Below are 13779 nucleotides of genomic sequence, written 5' to 3'. Positions count from 1 at the left end.
AATAGACTAAACAAATTTGTTTTTAATCTTGTTTAGAATTAAGAAGTCTATTTTCAGGTCCCCCCATTTATTCTAGGGCCCTTTGGGTATAAGGTGCAACAAGCGAGTGCAGGATTTGTGTCCTAGTTCTGCCTCTTTGTAGACCCACCTGTAACCTGCCACAGACTTTCTGGTCGGAATGGGGACACTGACGAGACAATTGCGTTTTCATTATTTATCTTTCTCCCCTACGCTCCACTTTTTCCTCATATTACTTGTTTTGGAGGGAAAAACTGAGGGTTTTTACTGCTATATTTGCTTATACACACTCTATTAGTATATTTGTTGCAAATTTCAATATATCTACAAAAAGACCCAAAGTAGGAACACCATAAATAGGTAATTTAAAACCATCACAGCTGTAGATCACCTGTTTGGAAGCCTATTGGGAGTTTCTGGCTGAATCTTCTCTAAACTCAAGAAAAATAAGACTTGTTACCCTTTGTCCAGAACCCTTTCAGGCCCAAGGAGGCCATAGCAAGCTTTCTGCAGACTTAAGCCGGGAAAAGAATTGCAGAAACAAAGCACTTTGTAAGTGCCCACAAAAAAAAAAAAAATGGAATTTCTATTTCTTCACTGATTCTTAGGAAGCCAGTGCTTGGGAACAGGAAACATCTCTCTGACGTGTACCTTCCCTGACATTCCTCTCCCCCACCCCAATCCCTTCCTTTGTAATACCATTTCTAGAAAAATGCGTCAGAAATGCCAACCTTGGTTAATCCTGTGCTTTCAGTATCTAGACTTAAAGGTTGATAATTTGTGTGGCCACTTCCCTTGAAACTCTCTCTTTATAGGAGGGTGACTATCAAGATTAATCATCATTACTTTAATGCTCCAAAGTATATATTAGATTCAGAAAGTATACCATACACTTATACTTTCTGAAAAAATTCTCAGTTACAACTCCCCCCTCACCGCCATATTCTGAGTAATACAAACTCAAAGAATACGATTAATTCTCTCACTTGTTCCTGTTAATATAAAGTTTAATGTAACTGTTAAAAAAGAATTATTGAAATAAAGTACATAAGGTAACAAAGGAATTGAAATAAAATTCCGCATTTTAATTCACCAAAATCTGAGAAGTGATGATATCAAGAAGGTAAACATTGGCCAAGTTTCTTCCTCATCAAGCACAAGCAGAAGATATTGTTTTATTGTTGATATTAAGAGAAAAATAAGTTGAAGTCTACATTCTTAAAAAATATAAGAAACCTCCAGTAAATTGGAAATGTATGTGTTAGAAATTGCAAGAGGAAACAGAAAACTTCATCAGTGTAATACATTTCCTGTGTATCTTTCTAACCCGTGATAATTGGTCAAGGCAATTTTAGAAGAGTATGTTTCAATATTTGTTTATTTGTTTCTCTGCTTTATTCTATTGAGCCAAAGATGTCCTCTAAATAAAGTCTGTTGTCTGTGGAGCATTTGATGATTGTATTCTTTACACAGTCAATAAAGTGTTTCTGAGATGTATACTTTCATTTAACCTTGTTTTTGATGGAGTTAAAATTTGGAATGGAAATGAGAGAAAAAAAAAAACACATAAGAAGAGAAACTACAAAGCAGTGAGTGATGATACTAAACCACTGACATGGACCCCCAACAGTTATAAAAATCCAAAGAGTTCCCTTCCGATGAATGTAGTCAAAGACGTTGTCCTTCTTATAGGACAAGGCAGAATTTTATGTGGGCCTTAAGCAACAGTTATGCTTTGGAAAGACAGGAAGACAGAGACACTTAAAAACAATTTTTAAATAGGAAGAATATTTTGCTAGATTGGAGGAATTGAGACAAGAGAGAGAATAAAACAGGAAAGAGTTCTCCTTAGATTATGGAAGTTACAAGAAACCAAAGAACCTTGTTCTTTCTTTTGACTTTTCTGTGGTCAAGCACAACATGAACAGAAAGCACATTTTTCTTTTGTGTCCCTAAAGTCCTCTCAAGCTCTAGGATTCGGATGCAGTAGTTAAGACTGAGAGGACCTGAGAGTCAGACTGCCTGGGTTGAAATGTCACCTGTGTGTACTCGAGCCAGTTTCTTGGTCTCATATTTAAACTGGGGTAAAAAAAAAAAAAAAAATTGGCATCTATCTCATAGGGGGTTTGCATATTACATGGGTTAACACATACTCAGAACAGCACCTGGCATGCCATGTGCCATGCATTTTAGCTATAGCTATTCTATGAATTTGCTGCTCCCTGCCATTCCTCTTCCCATTGCCCATGAAATTTTTTGAGCTTATAAGCAGGAGAATGACATGATGAAAGTGACTCATTAGAAAAATTAATCTGTTGGCAGAGCATAAGTTAGATTGAGGGGAAGAAAGGAAGACCTATTGTTGCAAAACAGGAAGAGACTTTCCAATTCCAAAAAACTGTCAAAGAATGTCATCACCGAATAATTTTGTCAGTGATTTTTTTCCTATTCTGCTATTAATTATTTGTGAAGGCCATTAAAAGTACAATAGGATACATACTTTTCCATTTGCAGTCAGCTTTGATCTACCATGGGGCAGGATAACCCATTCTAAGCATCTTTACGTAGACCTTTTAAAATGAGTTCTTTTTCAGAGTCCTCTCTTGAGAGCAGAAAAACTTTTGCGAAAGTCTTCAAATGAAGAAAGAAATCCAGCCCAGAAGTTTCTGACCAGGCATTCTACACAGTTGCCCTCTGGACTAAAATTCAATTTAGATTTTACACAATTTCCAAAAGAACCAAGAATCCTTTTTGTTCACCATCAGTGGTTCTCAGGAGAACAAGACAGAGTCTTCATGGTGAACAAACCCTATTCCCTTATATTTTTAATTCTCTTGTGTATTTCTCCTCCTCACTTGCATTCAGAATTAAGCTGTGGGGTCACAGCAATGTAAAATATGAGTAGTCAATAAGAAATAGCACAAATGGGAAAGAAGTTGTTGAGTGTGTTACTAAATTTCAGATAAGTGATCCCTTTTCTTCATGGAGAATAATTCAGTGTATGCTTGAAATGAATTAGCACCTAATGTTTGAGTTACCTATGTTTATGTAGTCTAGGTAATCCATTCCAGCATAGGGAAATAAACACATGGGGTCAGATGAGCAGGAGTAAAACATATTTCTCTGGTTCTTATCCTCACCTACTATTGCAACTCCCTACAAAATACCAATTACATCTAGAGTGCCCTAAGGGGTGTTCATGTGTATCATTGATCATCTATCATCCGCCCCATGGCATCTGTCATTTTCTATTTTTTTTTTTTTTTTGATCTAACATCATTTGGTGTTGGTGAGCTCCACTGCTGAAGTGTCCACAGAGGAGCTGTTCTGTGTGAAGTATGGTGCCCCTCTTTCCTGGATGTCAGCGGAGCAAAAGTGTGCAATAGTCTCAGAAACTTGGATATGCCAAGTTTTGCTGTTTTGTGTAAGGTGCAAAAGTGAGGAGAATGACAGAGACCCCAAAGCAGTGTTTGCTTGTACGCCAGTATCTATTATTATGTTTTTTTTTTTTAGTAAGAATTGCTTTATCAATTTTTAAAATTTGAAATCCTCATTTCAACCCAGTGGCTGCACTTATAGACAAATCTTGAGTACAGTATACTAAAATGCCATTTTTAAACCAAGTCCGTGTGTAGAATTCTCTCTTTTTCGAAATAAGTTTCTCCTAGGAAGTCTCCCTCATATAAATAGATTTAAGCCAGAAATCCCAGATGTTAGCACTGTTTGGGTAAAAACTAGGACTCCAAATACATTTACATTTTTGACTATTCTACCTTTACAGAAGGTCTGTAACATAAGCATTAACAATTTTTTTTTCTTTCTTTTTTAGTTTTCAAGTGGTTATATAGAACTACTAAGTGTGGCTATGGTTATGGTTTTACTTTATTGCACTCAATGGATTTTTACAACTACATTCTGTCCTAGAAAAGCTGTCTTCTTTATATTTTAGGTCATTTGATTTTATTTTATAGAGAAAATTAATGTGAAGCAAAACTTCTATGTGGATTTTCCAAATGAACTTCAGGATCAATTTATACTGATTCTTGTATTTTATTTTGTATAATAAAATTAAGCAACCTCTGAACTTTTTGAAGGGTGAGAGCCCCTTAAGGGCACATCCAATCTTTTATTCATCTTCTCAATTCTGTGCTGAGCATGATACTTGATACAGAGTGTGCATTCAATAAATGTTGGCTTCATTAATTACTTTGTTGGGGACATTAATATCGGAAAACTAGAAAAGTTGGTTCAATAGGGCATGATCAATTTGAGTCAATCTATTTTTATAAAATGTTTGTGCATCTCTCTGACTACTAAAAGATTCTACATCCTTCAAGTTTATTTCCAATTTCACTTCCTTTCAGAACTATGTTTCTTATCAGCCTTGGCTCAAAAATATTTTTTCTTTTTGAAAATATACTTTTCAAGAGTAAAATGACTAAGTCTTTGGTCCTATTGGAAATGCATTGGAGACATTTAGCCATGGCTATAAAATGCAGATGAAATTAAATCTTGATGTTCTTAGATGATCAGATTTATGAATCTATTCTATGTCCAGACTCTTTTCCTGCCCTGGTTTGGAAACTTTGTGTAAAATGGCACTTTATCTCTTATTAATTCCAAAGATGACAGACACAGGATTTCATTGTCTAGTTAGTGGAAGCTGTGTTCTCTGATTAGCCGCCTTGCCCTTTTTGAAGCTTTGATTTATTGGGGCAGAGCAAGCACTGGCTTTGTATGTGCTGAAATGAAACTAGGGTAGGAATAATTTATAGTCCTCTCTTTGCAGCTGGAAAAAAAAAACTAAAGGTTACTTTCATTATATTTCTATAGGAACTATTCTAAAACAAAAGAAAGATACTGTAATAAGTAGAAGCCCATCGAATGACATTGAGCTACAGTTTCGGTTAACTTAAAAAATTGTTAAAACCATATTTTGAAGCAGATTGGCCCTTCTGAACTCTTATCTTAATTTCACAGAAAACAATGTCTCTTCCAATTTGGCACCAAGGCTGTGCAGAGTAGCATTTCTGCAGCTCCCAGGCAAGTTACATTTGCCAAAACAAAGCGTGAGTGGAAAGTAGCAGGAAAGAACTGGCTGGTAGCACTTTTTACCTGGGAAAAGGTTGCCAAAGAGGAATCCAAATTAGAAGTGCCAAGGAAAAAGTTCTCAACTATTCACAAAAAGGGAAAAAAGCAAACATTAGACATTACCGAATTTGTGTGGGCTTCCCAAGCTTTTGTTTTTGTTCTTTTTTATACCCAATGAAGCCTATATTTTAGCAAAGTGCTATGCAGCATGATCCCTCTATTAAAACATATTAGCAAAGCCTCACAGGATCAGAGTATTTTCTGTAATAGGATAAAGTTTGGATTACCCCTTCTGAGCCAGCCAAGACGTTGCTTAATCATCACAGTGAGGGTAAAAACTCTTCCAATATTGTGGATAACCGCAAACTCTAACCCTGGCTCCTAGGGTCAAGAGTAATTAGGATCTCAAGATTTTGAGTAGAGAGTACGGTGAACAATAGCAATGACTTCCATTGGTGGATGGGTTGGGATGAGCTTAGGATAGCATTCTAAGCAGAAAACAGAATTAGAAGCAAGTGATGGGAAATAGGAAAGTTCAGGGTCTGTTTGGGGAATAGGAAATTATCTGGTTAAATAACAGATAACATTTTTAGATTCTTACAATAACTCAGTTATTGATAAAACAACATTATACGGAAGATACATTTTATAGAAGAGAAAATCAACGACTTATCCAAGGTCATACAGCTAGAGCATGACAGAGTTAGCATTTGACTCTAGCTTGGTTGGGTCCAGAGCATGAGCTCTTAACCACAGTGCTTTCTGTAACCTTTCAATTGTGACAGAGAAGTGAGATTTTCTCAAAGGAGGAGAGGGTGGTTGAGATGGGACATAATCTGAATATTGTAGAGTACTCGGCCTATTTTTCTAATACTTTACTGGACATCTCCATGTGACTATAGTATCTGCCCTTCAAATCCAACTGGTCTAAAAACCAAGCTCATTATCATCTTCCTGAGCAAACCTCCCCTGGCAGTAATATCAGGGTTACAGCATCATCACAATGCACTCAGGCAGCTAAGCCACAACCCGTGTAGTCAAGATGCTCCCCATTCCTCTCAATCCTCCTCCTCTGTGAGTGTCTCCCTCTGGCCCCTTGCCCTACTTCAGCTGCTGCTGCTTAGCTTCCCAGCCTCACTAGTCTCACCTAGGCTAGTACAAATACCTGTTAATAGAAGTGCCTTTCTCCCCAGCTTCTCATGGCCCCCAGTGCATCCCGTAGTGGTCAGCTAGAAACCTTTTAGAAATCAGGGCTCAAACATATTGCTTTCCTCAAAACTACATGGCTCCTTACAGAATCACCTACAAAATTCTGTCCAGACTCTTCTGCCTGGTTTTCCATGGCTAGAATCCCAACCTACCTTTCTAGCTTTACCTCACCCACAACTACCTACTGATGATAATTTTCTGAGGCCACTGACCAGACTTTCCTGGGACCTGCCTTCCACTTTCAGTTTCTAGTTTATCCCTTGTTGATGGAGTGTCTCTTGCCTGAAACACTCCACTCAACTTCTTAAAGCTTTTTCTCATTCTCCCAGATCATATTAGTTATTCCCATACAGGTTGTTCCATAGTATTTTCCTCCTACCTCACACTTCAGATTCTTTCTTCCCTTCATTATTTCATAGCCTTTTGGGTTTAAGACTTCCTCCCCAGTTAGATTACAAGCCCTTTACGATAAAGAACACTGTCTTATTCATCAGTGTGAGTCTACTCCTTACAGTAAATTCACTGAAATGAATTGTGCTGAAATGAAGACACAGTCACTTTGTCCTTAGAACAGTCTACACTTAAAAATTGATGGGTCTCTTTCTCTTTTAAGAGCCATCCTTGATAATGGACTACAACTTTGAGGGAGTTGGTGTTTATGAAGCCACATGGGGCAGGGTGGCTTAGGAACATACTCAAAGTTTTCACCACACGAAGCCCAAACCAGATGAATTTATTAAATTAAGGAAGAAATAAAAAGTTTATAGATTTCTTTACCTTGGCATATTTCTAATGTGGAATATCTTTTCGTAAAAAAGAGAGTTCTCAGTCATTATTTTTTTGTATGTGTACAACTGGTATAGGGCAAATTTGATAGGCAGACTAAGACACCACACAGAAATGAAATCCGTAGGTTTTATAATTTACATACATAATCTTAAAAGTCATAATCCACTAACTTTAATAGAGAAGAAATTTTTAAAAAGTGATTTATAATAATAACCTGTATTTCAATATGGAAATGACCCACCTAGGACTATCCTGGGAGACCTAGTAAAGTCATCTGTGCTTGTACCATGGGTGTAACAGCTGTACATGTAGACTCATGTAGGTGAGTAATCTCAGTGACTCAAACACAATAATACTGATTATTACTGAGACAGTGGCAAGTGAAATAATGTGTAATTTTTCCTCAACCTACATAGCAATTGTAAATCTGAAAAATTCCATGTGTATTAAGATCATGCAAAAACATATTGTTTTCATATATAAAGCAGAGTTTGATTCTAGGTTCAGATAATTATAAACAGAAATATCACATAAACAAATATCTAATAAAACATCCAAAAATTGTGTGGGATGTGGACTATTCTTTTGGGGGCAGTTTGTTATGGAAAATGTAAAACTCCTGGCTCCCGCTAAATGCCAATAATAAACCTAAATGTCATGACAACCAAAATTAGCCATATCAATTTCCAAAATGGCCCCTGAAGGCAAAATCACCCCCAATGAGAACCCCTGACATAAGTCACTGGGTTTATGCAAAATAAACTCAAGAAAATAAGTGATTTACCAAAGCTGACTCTTCTAGAAAGTGAAAAAAATCAGAACTCCTAATTCAGTGCTAATTTGTTAGTCGGGTATATTCATACACACGTAGCTATATATACATATGTTATGTTTATATATATTCACATACATATATTCACATACATTTCTTTCATTCAAAAACCATCCAGTCTTATTTGACTAAGTCCGATTCATAAAAATCTGTTCTGATTTAATTAAAATTAGTTTGGTCATACTACTTAATTCAAGTAAACAGTTGTGTGTGTACATAGACTATTGGCAGGAAAATGCATTTCTTGATTATTGCAGACTCTTTTATTTACAATCATATGGCTGGCTGGGTAATGAGACTACCTTTCTACTGAAAGCAACTCCAGAGTTAGGAAAGTCTTCAAGACCGTTCTTACTTCTGGCACCAATTGCAAATTTGGGGCTCCCCATAATACCCACAGTTTTGATAATTTGCTAGATATACTTACAGAACTCACTGAAAGTTGTTATTCTCACAATTATGGTTTATTACAGTAAAAGGATACAGATTAAAATCTGCCAAGGGTAGACCTGTAGGGTAGAGTCTAGGAAAGTTCTATATGTGCAACTTCCATTTCTCTCCCTGGTTGAGTCACAGATACCGCTAACTTTTTCCAGCAACCATGTGCAACAACATGCAGAGTATTGCCGACCAGGAAGCTCACTGGAGCTTTGGCGGCCAGAGTTTTTACTGGGGTCCAGTCACTTAAACATTGTTGACTGCCTGTGTGGCTCATCCCTCTAGAGCTGACGCTGAGTGAGTGACTCAGAGCCTTCACCCTAAATTACATCGCTAGACTTTTGATGTGACCCAAGACATTCTTTCTAAGTAGTACTTTCTAAGAGCTTAGAGATCACCTCCCAGGAGGCAAGAGTAAAGACCAGACCTTTCTTTGAGTAAAGTTAATTCTTTATTATACAATAACCTAAAATGCTACGAAAGATTTAAAAGCTCTGTTTTTTAAGTGCATCAATGAACTGACAAAATAATAAAATTATTGGTCAAAATAAAGTGAAGGAGACACCCAGAGAAGTAAGCACATCCTTATAGCTTGCTCCTGCCTTGAGGGTAATCACAAGGCCTGGTAGGCTTGTCCAACTGGCCTCAGAGTTATAGGGAAATGAGACAAAGCCAAAGATGGGAAATTTAATAGGGGACCCTTCTGCTCGTAATGTCGAGAACTCACAGTAGAAGGGTAAACCAGAAATATTCATACCCTCCTCCAAGAGAATGCAAAGATATTTGCCTTGGCACCAAGCAGTGATGAAAGGAGGGAAACGTATCCCTGAGGTGTAATAGCATGTTAATCTTGACACACAATTGCTGTCCAAACTCTCATATTTGCAGTCCTGGAAAACTTAGACTGTGAATTTGTTAAAAATGGCCTTAAACTGGTACTGCCTCCAAGCACTCGGCAGAATTCTAATTTTTTATGGAGAAATGTACCTTCATCCTAAGTCCTCAAAACTTTTGCAAATAATTTTCTGAAGGAAATGATCATCTTATAGTAAAAATACCGAAGCACATCAGGAAGTCAGGCACAGGAGTAAGAACCAATAGAATAAATGACAGCAGAAAAAGATTGACAAATACTTCAGATATTACAAGAATCATGGAGATGATAAAACAACTATACTTCCTATATTTAAAGAAACTTAAAATCCTAGTTACTACAAAATATATTAGGCGGCTTAGAAAAATAAATCCACATCTTAGAATATTCCAAGATTTGGACTTTTTTTTTCATAATACTCACGCACACATAGACAGAGAAAATTGATCTTCTGAAAAAGTTTAGAGATAAGGATAAGCTAGTTTGACTATCGCCAAAAGTAAATTCTCTCGAACTTCTGATGCTTTGAATGAAAAAAGTGGAAATCTTATGATTTATGGTACTCAGTGCTATTGAAAAAAGAAATGTAAATATAGCTGTTCCTCACTTAATCTGCCTTACTTTAAAAATAAAGTAGATTAAGTCTACCATTTATTAGCTATTTGTTTTGGGGAAATTCTTTAATATCTTCAAGTGTAAGTTTTCTGTGAAATGAGACAATAATAACAAGGACTTAGTTTTTAGTAAAATGAGGATGCAGATACTATTGACTTTATAAGAGTAATATGAGGAAAAAATGAGACAATACAAGCAAGGTGCTTAGCACACCTGGCATAAATAATTGATCAGTACATGCTGGCTTCTTTTTAAAAAGAAAAAGGTAGTGTTTAAAAGAAAATAAACTATGGGACAACAATTTACTTAACAAAAGTGTACGATATGGCATTTCTTTAAACAATGGAAGATCTAAGATACATTAATTAAAATATTCATTTATTGCTGGATAGAATTCTCTGTCACCGAAACAGAGAGGAGAGCCAGTGGAGACCATTGTTTATAAGTGCTTACCTTTTCAGGCCATTATAATCTTCCAGTTCTGTTTCTCACTTCTCATGGTTCCCTTTCTTTTCATTCTCATGTTTTTCTACTCAGTGAACACTGAAAACACTTGGACACATTTTCAGCAAAATAACACTTCAAACACATTAAAATTATTTTATTGCCTTTTCCCTATTGTTTGAGTTGAATAAATCAATTCATTAAACTTTTCACTTGGTCAGAGTTCTCCAAAGCTATTATCATCACTATTTTAGAACCTTTGTATGTTTTTTTCATAACCTACTTAAGTATGGAGCCCAAAGAAGACATTTTATTGAGTGATGGACTAACACTGATTTATTGAGAAGATGAATTTCCTGCTTCTATTTTGGTTTCCTAGTGCCTACTTTTATTCTTTTAGGGGTTGGCAACTGAAAGAATTTGGCCTGCAAGATAAGTCTCCCTACTGCCAGCTTTTGTAAATAAAGTTTTATTGGAACACAGACACATGCATTCGCTTAGCTATTGTCTATGACTGCTTTCTTGCCACAACTGCAGAGTTTGTGACAAAGACGTTGTAGCCCACAAAAGCCTGAACTATTTATTATTTGGCCCTTTACAGGAGAAGTTTGCTAACTCCCTGCTTTAAAACATTACGCTGCTGATGCTTGCTCCGCTGGATGCCTTCTCTCCCTCTTCATCTCCCTCTACAAAATGCCTCTTGTTCGCTATGCTCAAGCGACACTGGTCTTTGAGTTCCTAGAACACACTATGGCCTTTCCAGCCCAAGGAATCACCACAGAATATTCTCTGTCTGGAACTGGCCTCTCCCCAAAGCTGACTGCTTCTCATCTTTTATACTCTAACTCGTGTCACCTCTTCAAAGAAGCTTCCCTAACCACTCTACCCAAATAGTCCCACACCAAGCTGTTCTGTTTCACATTACTCTGCTCTTTTCCTTCAAAGCATTTGTCATAATTGGAAATCAAGTTTTTATTTTATTTACTTCTTTAAGGCCTCTTTCCCCTCTTGTCTGTGAACTCCATGAAGGAGGAACAAGGTCTATTTTGCCCACCACTCTATCCCCAGAGCATAGCACATAGTAGATGCTCAATAATTAACTGCTGAACAAATGAATAAATAAATGGAAAATTTTCATGTATATTGACCTTTTTATTTTGCAGTTTGGATTTTCTGTTTGAATGAACACCTTGCTCCAATAGTGTTTGTTAGATTTTTTTTTTTTCTTCTTTGCTCCAAATTATCAAGGTCATGCTATATTTAATTTTTTCCCTCTTCTTTGGGGTAATTTCTCTCATAGCTTGATACCATCTGCAAACTTAATGAATGCTATTTGGTTATTTACATGGTTAGGAGCAGAATGAAGAAGATGGGTCATTTCAGTAATAGGAACATTGAGTCTTCACAGAGAAAGTATTAGCTGATTCCCGAATGAGATCCTAGAAATAGTATATTAGAATATTAATGAATACCTTGTAAATTGCATAATGTTTGTTTCTGGAATATTTGTATGTTGATACCAGTATGCAGTTTGACTTCTAGAAAAGCCTTTCCATAAGCCAAAATTGATTACACTTATATTCTCTAATTATAAAAATTTTCCTTAAAAAAATGCAGAAAATGACTCTTCCGAGTAAAATGAGATGCAGCAGAGTAAATGAAAATGCTTATGCAATGTACCAATTACGGCTCTGATTAAACTGTGTTTCTGTTTTGCAGTGATGGCTCTACCTAAATGAAAGCTTTGCCATTGCCAGTTTCACTCTACACATCTCCTTACCTACTGCTCCCTCAAGCCAGCCTCTGGGTAAAAACCAACAGTGCCTTAACAATTCAAGAACTATATGCAGAGCAGGAGAGAACTTAGAGATTGTAGGTAAATTCAGTAGTTCTGAGGGTAGTTCCCAGACCATTCTGCATTAGCCCACTGGTAACTTGTTACAAATGCAAATTTATGGGCCCCTCCCTAGAGCTACAGCATCAGGACCTGGGTTGGGTAGGGTGGGGCTGGGGGAAAAGTCAGTAATCTGTATTTTAACTAGCCCTCCAAGAGGATCTAATGCAAGTGAACTACAAGGTAGGCAGAAAAAAAAATTATCCCCGAGTAAACACAGGGTAAACTCAAGCGGCATTTCTGTAGGAAACTTGTGTTTTAATTCACTATGTGAAGGGCAGAGCTTCCCTGGCTCTACACTAAGGAGTGAGGCTCATCAGTTGGCTCCATTCTCTCCTGATACCTGCTAAGTTGCTTCTGAGATGAATTGCAGAAAGTCAATAAGTTTCTTCTCTGTTTTGGAGAGATCTGCAGATTGGCTCTACCCTCATTTCTCCTGACTCAGATGACAATGATAAGGGGTAAGTAATGAGTCACTGAGACCTTTCTTCTTTGCAGTCTGCACACTTATTTGCCAGACCTATGATCACTCCTACTATTTTTTTTTTTCCATCAAAGTTGACCTTGGGTTCACTTTATTAGTCTTTCTCTACCTTGACTTCCTTACCTTGTGAATGAAATGAAAGAGAAATTTTGAAATTCAGAACAGTGGTTCTCAAACTTTAGTGTGCATCAGAATCAGCTGGAAGCTCATTCAAACAATGATCACCTCCTCTCATCACCCCCAAGTTTCTGATTCAGTAGGTCTGGCATAGGACCTGGACTCTTCATTTGTAACAAATTCCCAGGAGACCACACTTTGAGAACCACTTACTCTGAAGAGCAAAAAGTCAGTTTAATCCATCAAACATTTTGTGACTATTTAAAACAGTTGTGAGTATGTCCTAGGTACTTATCCAAAGCTAATCCTAACAGAGGAGATTTTTCAAAAAAATTTTTTTTTTTTTTTTTTTTTTTTTTTTTTTAGCTTCACACTAGTTGGTATTCGGAGGAGCCATGGTGTGCTGGAGTACACAGTCACCATATATAGAAAATCAATTGTACGTATCTCTTTTCAATTCTGTGTTTATGGATATCATCTTGGTGGCTTGAAATTCACAGTAGCAAATTTATATCATAAAATCAGACAAACTTTACAAATCGTTGTTCCTCACACAACCCACCATGCTGAGTCAATTGTTAGATATTTACCAGAACACCACTGAGAAGAACCGTAATAATGAGAGTACATGGTAAGATCTGACATTGCCTTGTAGGAGGAACATGAATTGGAGAGTTGGGGAATACGATTTGTAATTATATGTCTTCCAAGAAGATGTGAAAGGGGATACTGAGGTTAAAAGATTACTTAGCAGCTTTTTAGGAAAGGTTGAAAGAGTAGTGAGATGAAAGTACCATATACTGTTTGAGAGATGGGCTTCGGAATCAGATATATCTGAGACGGAGTCTGGCTTGATAGCTTATTGGATGTGTGATCTTAGAAAGGGCACCTGACTACTCTAAATTTTAATTTCTTCATTTGTAAAATAGATATAATGTGCCGTTACGAGGCTTACATGAGAAAAGTAATTTAAA

General features: G+C 36.7%; 1 protein-coding gene across 1 annotated transcript in view; it reads left to right on the top strand.

Annotated features, from left to right (window-relative positions):
- Positions 1-12235, top strand: part of UBE3D (ubiquitin protein ligase E3D) — a 143792-nt gene extending 131557 nt beyond the window's left edge. The window contains exon 10 of the mRNA XM_036219739.1: positions 12030-12235. Within this exon, the coding sequence (XP_036075632.1) occupies positions 12030-12032 (3 nt within the window). The 3' untranslated portion in view covers positions 12033-12235. The remainder of the gene's footprint in view (positions 1-12029) is intronic.
- Positions 12236-13779: the final 1544 nt, after the last annotated feature.

This window comes from Rousettus aegyptiacus, unplaced genomic scaffold, assembly GCF_014176215.1.
Source record: "Rousettus aegyptiacus isolate mRouAeg1 unplaced genomic scaffold, mRouAeg1.p scaffold_m13_p_1, whole genome shotgun sequence".
Taxonomy (NCBI): domain Eukaryota; kingdom Metazoa; phylum Chordata; class Mammalia; order Chiroptera; family Pteropodidae; genus Rousettus; species Rousettus aegyptiacus.
The sequence above is the reverse complement of the archived record's forward strand: the minus strand, read 5'-3'. Positions and strand labels throughout refer to the sequence as shown.